At 59.8% G+C, this 7,823-nt stretch overlaps 1 protein-coding gene across 1 annotated transcript; it reads left to right on the forward strand.

Moving 5' to 3' along the window:
• The first annotated feature begins 4,863 nt into the window (after positions 1 to 4,863).
• Positions 4,864 to 5,949, forward strand: TSSK2 (testis specific serine kinase 2). Its single transcript, XM_006744983.2, has one exon. The coding sequence runs from the start codon at positions 4,864 to 4,866 to the stop codon at positions 5,947 to 5,949; it is 1,086 nt and encodes a 361-aa protein (XP_006745046.1).
• Positions 5,950 to 7,823: the final 1,874 nt, after the last annotated feature.

Raw genomic sequence — 7,823 nt, forward strand, 5'->3', positions numbered from 1 at the left:
CGAGCCCCTCTTGGCCCAGGGGGCCAGCAGAGAATGAAGCAGAGTTCATGGCTTTGAGCCTGAGCTCCAAAGAAACCAAGGGACAAGCCAAAGAAGGAAGACGGTCCCGGATGAGCCACTATTTTCGTCAGTTTCTTCTCCCTCCCTTTGAACTTGGTAACCCACATGGCTAAAGAAGCAATAAATCACTATATTAGTGCAGACCCTAAGGTGAATGTCTTTGCCCTAGCTGACTGCGGTCATCCAGGGAGAGGACCCTGCACTCCCTGCCGCACCCCGCCCCCGCCGGCTCCCCACTCTCGGATCGCACCGCATTTCGCCTCCAGTTTGGGAAAATACATCCCCGTGTGCCCAGCCCTGACTGTGACCTCAGGCCCCGGACCAGAGCAGAGAGCTGAGCAAGGAAGACGCTGTTTCAAGAGGGAGGCCATGAGTGCGGTGCTGGGAAGGGCAAGGGGGCACAGAGAGGACAAGACCAAGAAGGGCAGGGGCACACAGGGGCTCCCCTGCAGTTGGGGCTGAGGATCTGGGCCCTCAATGTCCCGGCGCTACTGCCTCCACAAGGCTGCCGGTGGGAAGGGGGCCTGCAGGGGGCAGGTGGACCAGCCTCTCAGCCCCTCTGGAGCTCCCCACCCTGGGATGCCACTCATTTCTTTCATTCTGTCCACCAGGGCTCCCTCATGGCCAACCAGCATTCAGTTCTGGGCACGCCCTGAGTCATCCTGCTTGTGATCATTCCCCCTGCCCAGGAGAAGTGGTGGTGGCGGGGGCGGGGGGTGGGGGGGGAGGCCGCTGGATGGCCCAGCCCCACCCAGCCTACGTGCCCCACAGTCACTGTGTGGTCTCGACCACATCCCTTTCCCCTCTAGTCCCAGTCTGTCCCCAGCGGTGATGCTCCATGCCAGAGTGGATAAGCAGACATTGGCGAGGAGAGAGGACAGGTATGCTCACTATGCAGGCCTGTGCCCTGCAGCCATCGGTGTCCTTTAGAAGGCACAGCCCTGCATTTAGCATCGCTGGCTGCCCTGCCCTGCGCGGCCCACCCATGTCATTCTCGGGCTGTTCCTTCTCACCTCAGCCACGGCAGCCCCTTTCTCTTCCTGCTCTGCACTCACTCTGGACAACCTCATGTGGATCTGCGGGTTGACACATCAAGAGGACAAGCACCTTCAGACTTACCCCCCACCCCATGTCGGTGTCTTAGAAAGACTCCAACTCCAGGCCCCGGGAGAAGCAAGGTCCAGTGAGTGCCCTGGCCCTACTCTCTTTGCACCCCTCCACACATCCACACCACCTCTCCACTTGGCTCCCACCCTACCCACAGCCATCTTCACACATTCTATGTCTTCCTATCTCCGTGCTCCTGGGAGTCTGTCGTGAACACGCAGCGCAGCTACCTTCAAGGCCTCTACCTGCCCCATGATTCCCCCAGTGGCCAGAACCTCCCTCCTGCATACAGTCCAGATCCCGCTGCCCTCGGGAAGGATCCCAGTGCATGGCCTCGGCATCCCAGGTCTGGCCTCCTCCTGGCCTCCCAGCCCCCTCCCTCATCCTCACACCCCCACATACACGTGCCATAATCATGCTCATAGATGCATCCCTGCAGACCTTACCCATGTCTCCAGGATCAGCCAAGGGGCCATGGCCTCCACAAAGCCTTCTGAGCTCGGCAGCCCATCACTATAAGCTCTGCTGGGGCAGGCCTGTGAGTGCTGAGGTCCAGGTGCAGAATCGGCCCTGGGTAATACTGGAGGGGCCACCCAGTTTTCCCAGAGGCCCCAGGAACCCAGCGTCCTACAGATCATCCGGTGGCTGGAGTGGGGACATCCTGAGGAGAGGCTCGTGAACCTCCTCGCCTTGGTCATCTGTGGCTTGTGGTCATTGGGGACAGCGGGCAACATGCAGCAGGAGGGGCCTGGGAGCAACTCACTATAGCCTAGCCAGAAGGCAAGCCTTGGGCAGGAGGGGCCCCACAAAGGAGCATCTTCTGTGTGCTTTACAGGTGGAGAGACAGCTCAGAGAGGGTGGGCAACTGCCTGAGATCACACAGCACAGAGTGGCAGCCCAGGTGACTGAAGCCCACTCCTTCCCAGATGGCCTCACATTCTGGGGCCATTCCCAGGGTCAGCCCTGACTCAGACCCCGTCAGGGACCTTCCCCAAGGCTTTAGGATCAAGACCCTCACCATGGCCTCCACAGTCCCACCCCTGCACACTCCCACCACTCTGTCCTTTCAAGCCATGACGAGCTCTAGCAGGTCCTCGTCCCCCTCCATGTAGCTAACTCCTCAGACCTCAGCCCTCCCAGCATCCCCAAACCCAGTCCAGTTTTTCCCTCACCGCCCCGCATTCCTGTGTCATGGCGCAGCCACCACTGGTGTGACACGGGAGCTCCCTGTGTCCTCTGGGCTTCAGGAAGGCATGGGTCCTGTCTAGTTCATCAGTGAACCCCAGCATCTGGAACCAACCCTCAAATGCTATAGGGTGAGTAGAGAAATGGAGGAAACCGAAACTCAGAGAGAAGTGGCTTTGCCGGAGTCCGTGGGTCTCCCACGCACAGGGCTGCAGGCTGGGAGTACCCCCTGGAGGCCCCAGGTCCAGTGGAACACTTCCCACCAGGGACACACCAGGAGGGCCTGCCTCGGCATGCGTATGCTGGGTTAAGCCACCTGCTCGCCACCCCAGCAGCTCAGCTTGTGCCTCCTCTACCGCGTTCCCGAGAACCAAAGAGGCCACACTGTTCCAGGCAAGGGCAGAGTATGAGGAAGCGGAATCCACAAAAAAGGGGAAAGTGGGTGGGTCAGCAGAGTCAGCCAAAAAGGCAGACATGCAGGGGGCGCCCCAGATAGAACATTCGGGAGTGCAGGAGAAGGGCAGAGGAGACTGTCATGCTCCTGGGTCCTGGCCTGCAAATCCTCAGAGCCAGTCCCTTCTGGGAGGCAAAGGAGTGAAGTTCTGGTCATTTCTTCCAGAGACGTCCCAGGAGAGAGCGGGCATCAAGCCAAAGCTACTGCAACAGAAGCTCTGAAGAGCCAGGAGCGGGCCTCAGGGAGGCCGTGGCTGCTAGAGGGCAGTCTACTCCTACTTGGCATCTGAACTCTAGCCACCCCACCCCGGAGATCTTCCCCGTGAACCTCCAGATGCAGGGAGCTCCCCATGTGCCCCAGCTGGGTCCACACATCTGCCTGGCATGTCCTACCCCTCACCAACCCGGCAGGGCCCTATGGATCCTCTGCACTCTGGCTCCTCCATCACCAACCCTCCCGACTACCCACACAGAGGCAGGCCTCCTCCTCCCCCTCTCCCCTGAACACTGAGCACATGGCACGCCCACATGTGGGCACAGGATGCCTGTGATGGAGAACAGATGAGCAGCACGGCTTCCAAAGTACCCAAGGAGACACAAATAAGATGCCACAGTCCCCAAAGCAAAAACAAAAGGGTTTTCACATTGCTTTCAGTGCAAGACAGCTTGAGAGATGCAAATGCCAGGGATCCACCAGGCCACAACATGCCTGCTCCTCACAAAGGTCCAGAGTGACATAATTCAGGACCCCCCCCAATCCCCGAGCCTGCTCTTACCAGGACCCCCAGCACCAAAGCTTTGGCCAAGGCCCTGCCCACTCAGAGGTCAGTGCACCAGACCCTCTGTCTCCCTCTGCCACCCAGTCCCTGCAGGCCCACCCTGGGCCAGCCTCCTCTCATCTGGTCAAGGGTACTGGCCTCCACTCACCTGAAGCCCATTCTCTAGGCATTCTGTCAGGGACGATCTTAAAATGTGACTTGGGGGGGCACCTGGGTGGCTCAGTCGTTAAGCGTCTGCCTTTGGCTCAGGTCATGATCCCAGGGTCCGGGGATCGAGCCCCGCATTGGGCTCCCTGCTCCATAGAAAGCCTGCTTCTCCCTCTCCTACTCCCCCTGCTTGTGTTCCCTCTCTCGCTGTGTCTCTGTCAAATAAATAAATAAAATCTTTAAAAAAAAAATGTGACTTGGGTCATGACTCTTCTGGCCCCAGGCCTTGAAATGGCTGCCCACCACCTCCCTTCTCCTCCACCCTCCCTCCAGACTGTAAGACTCAGCGATTCTCAGGACAAGCCGTCACCTCTCCCAGGCTCTTCCCTGCCTGGATGCCTCACCACCTCCTCTACCTGAGGCATGGCCCATCCTCCAGGCAGGCCCCAGCCCTTGGAACACGCATCTGCCAGTCTGGGGCCCAGGGCCCTGCCGGCCCTCCCACCCCACACACACCCTGCCTGCCACAGTGGCACTCAGCCTTCTACCCTGAACAGGAGCTGCTCTTCATTCACAAGGCTGGCCAGACCAGCGCCCTTCCTCCCAGGCACCACCCATTCCAAGGACACAAGTCCTAGAGAGGGTTTTCTTCACACCCCAAAGAAGCTGCAGGAAATCGGCCCTAGTGGGGCATGGACCAATGCAGGGTCCACACAGCCAGGAGAAGGAAATGGGCATGGGGCCGGCACTCTGGCTTGACCTGGGTGGCCCTCCCTTGGGCCTGACTCATGACAAGGAAGCCACAGAGAGAAGGAGGAGCAGGGAGGGTTACTGCAGTTCTGGGTGCCGGCTTCCTTCCAGTGGGCAGGGGGGAGTGGGCCCTCCTGCCAGGCCAGCCTGGCTTCCAGGGTTCCAGGGGCCCCATTTCCCCCAGCTCAGTCCCTACTCCCGACAAGCTGGCTTTATGACTTCACATGCTGAAGTCACGCGGGGACAATGCTGAGCATTCCACCCCTCCAAGTCCAGGCCCAGCCCAGCCAGACGGCTCCCCACAGTGTAAATGAGGACAATGCCTGCTGGCCCACGTAGGGAGGGGATGTAGAGCACAGCGGCGCTAGCTGCTCCTGGCACCATGGACGATGCCGCGGTCCTAAGGAAGAAGGGTTACATCGTGGGCATCAATCTTGGCAAGGGCTCGTACGCAAAAGTCAAATCTGCCTACTCTGAGCGCCTCAAGTTCAACGTGGCAGTCAAGATCATCGACCGCAAGAAGACGCCCACCGACTTCGTGGAGAGATTCCTTCCTCGGGAGATGGACATCCTGGCAACCGTCAACCACCGCTCCATCATCAAGACCTACGAGATCTTTGAGACCTCTGATGGGCGCATCTACATTGTCATGGAGCTCGGGGTCCAGGGCGACCTCCTTGAGTTCATCAAGTGTCGGGGGGCGCTGCATGAGGATGTGGCTCGTAAGATGTTCCGCCAGCTCTCCTCCGCCGTCAAGTACTGCCACGACCTGGACGTCGTCCACCGAGATCTCAAGTGCGAGAACCTCCTCCTTGACAAGGACTTCAACATCAAGCTGTCTGACTTCGGCTTCTCCAAGCGCTGCCTGCGGGACGGCAGTGGCCGCATCATCCTCAGCAAGACCTTCTGCGGGTCGGCGGCATACGCGGCCCCCGAGGTGCTGCAGGGCATCCCCTACCAGCCCAAGGTGTACGACATCTGGAGCCTGGGCGTGATCCTCTACATCATGGTCTGTGGCTCCATGCCCTACGACGACTCCGACATCAAGAAGATGCTGCGCATCCAGAAGGAGCACCGCGTGGACTTCCCCCGCTCCAAGAACCTGACGGGCGAGTGCAAGGACCTCATCTACCGAATCCTGCAGCCGGACGTCAACCGGCGGCTACACATCGATGAGATCCTCAGCCACTCGTGGCTGCAGCCCCCCAAGCCCAAAGCCATGTCTTCTGCCTCCTTCAAGAAGGAGGGTGAGGGCAAGTACCGGACCGAGTGCAAACCGGACACCCGGCCAGGCTCGCGGCCCGAGCACCGGCCTGAGCACCGGCCGGACAAGCTGGGGGCCAAAACCCAGCACCGGCTGCTGGTGGTGCCCGAGAACGAGGACAGGATGGAGGACAGGCTGGCCGAGACCTCCAAGGCAAAAGATCATCATGTCACTGGAACTGAGGTGGGGAAAGCGAGCACCTAGCGGTGCTGAGGGCCTGGGGGGCGTGGTGCTTGGTGTGCACCCACATAAACTAAATAGGCAGTAGGAGCTGAAGAAGGCACAGGTGCAAGGAACAAGTAAAATCCGTCAATTAGACCACTATTTTGATTACGTTCTATTAGCTTTCTTTCACTCAACAAAGACATTAATTACTGACCACCAAATAAACCACAAAGTGTATACAAGCATCAAGAGTGCCCCGTGAGGAGTCTTTTTCTCTAGGACTCAGCCAACCACCCTCCCTGCGGTGCAGGGGTCTCCAGCATAAGGATGCAAGGACTGGTGCTCGGCACGGGCAGACTCCTGGCGAGGCCCTGTGGGCAAGAAGACCTCAGCCGCAGCCCACAGCCAAGCCCCCACAGTCTCCCTCTGACCCACCCCGGGCCCAGAGCCTCCAGGGCTGGCCAGCTGCACGTGTCTCTCCAGCTCAGGCACAGCACAGCCCACCCTGACCCCGACCCCGACCCCATCCCGCTCCCTCCGACAGCCCCTTTCTCCATGTACTCCGCTCCCTCCATTCCTGCAGTTGAGATCAGTGGCCTTGGCCCCTTGAGTGCCCTTTCATTTGCCAGAACAGCCCCAGCCCAGACCTCTCACCCACGCCCTCCCCACCCTTTCCTATCCACCCCATACACCAGCCAGCACTCAGGGGGGCCAGCGCTTGGCCTTAAGCGGCCTTGCCTGGACAGCGTCTCCCTCCCCATCATACACCCACTCAGACCTCTCTGCCTTCATGCTGCTCTGGCCCACGCCCCCCCTTCCCTATGGGGGAAAAGCACCAAAGGCCACACTTTTCCTGACCCCCTGGGGCGGTCCTGGTCCTGGTCCCACCCGCTGAGCCCAGTCCCAGCCCCCTGGTGAGTTACAGGGCTTGGCTGGGGCTTGGCCCCCTGGAAACTGGCAGGAACTCACAGTCGAGCACAGAGTAGTGGGTGCCTAGGCAGATGACTGGCCCCAAGCCAGCCTGCAGGGAACACGGCACTCATGGAGGGGGCGAGGAAACATGCAGGACAACCCAAGACATACCCAAGCCAGGGCAGGGCCAGGTATGCTCAAAACAAGAAAGACTCTGGTCTGAGCAGATTCCAGGCTGTCTCCTTGGGCAGTGCAAGCCTCTCAGAGGATCCGACCTGACCCCACTTAAGGCCGGAAGAGACCCATCTGGAAGCCAGCTTGGATATCCCATGTCACCAAAGCCCTCAAGGTCATGGGCAAGTGTGGCCTGTGGTGTACGTGACACTCTCCGGTCTGCATAGAGCCTGGCCCCATTGCTTTTTGACACTGTGGCCCAGGTTACTGTTACCCACGACTCCTGCTGGTGACTCAGCTGAGTATGGAAGGTGGTGCCTGGAGCACTGGGAGAGGGAAAGGCAGGAAGTGAGACAGTTCCGCCCCACCTGAGCTGGAGACCAGGTGCTTGGAGAAGGTGATTCTGAGGCCACTTTGAAGGTGCCACACGTGATGTGTTGTCTGACACATAGGACCCACACAACCCTGTCACCAGCAAACCACGTGGGCTAGGCCCAGCTGGTGAGGCTCTGGGCCTGGACCCAGAGCGCCAGGGGAACCTGAGGGGCACAACTTCCAAGGGCTCTCTCCTTCCATCAGGGGGACAGAACTTGGGGGGCAGGGCCCAATGTGCTGTGAGCTCAGTGCAGAAGGCAGGTTCCAAGCCCCAGGGGGGCCACAGAAAGCAATGCAGGGAGTGGCAGGAAAGCCCAGAGACCCTGAACTTCCAAGTTCACCTCACCCAGAAGCTTCCTCCCAGGGAGGCCTGCAGTCCTGAGACCTTGATGTGGGCACGAGGGCAGCCTGAGGGCCGTGCGGCGTGGGCCGGAGAGACGGTCCTGCCAGAC

This window comes from Leptonychotes weddellii, chromosome 13 (assembly GCF_054177405.1).
Source record: "Leptonychotes weddellii isolate Sample4059 chromosome 13, ASM5417740v2, whole genome shotgun sequence".
Classification (NCBI taxonomy): Eukaryota; Metazoa; Chordata; class Mammalia; order Carnivora; family Phocidae; genus Leptonychotes; species Leptonychotes weddellii.

Coding starts and splice junctions, on each gene's coding strand:
- TSSK2 (XM_006744983.2), top strand. CDS start 4,864: ATGGACGATGCCGCGGTCCTAAGGAAGAAGGGTTACATCGTGGGCATC.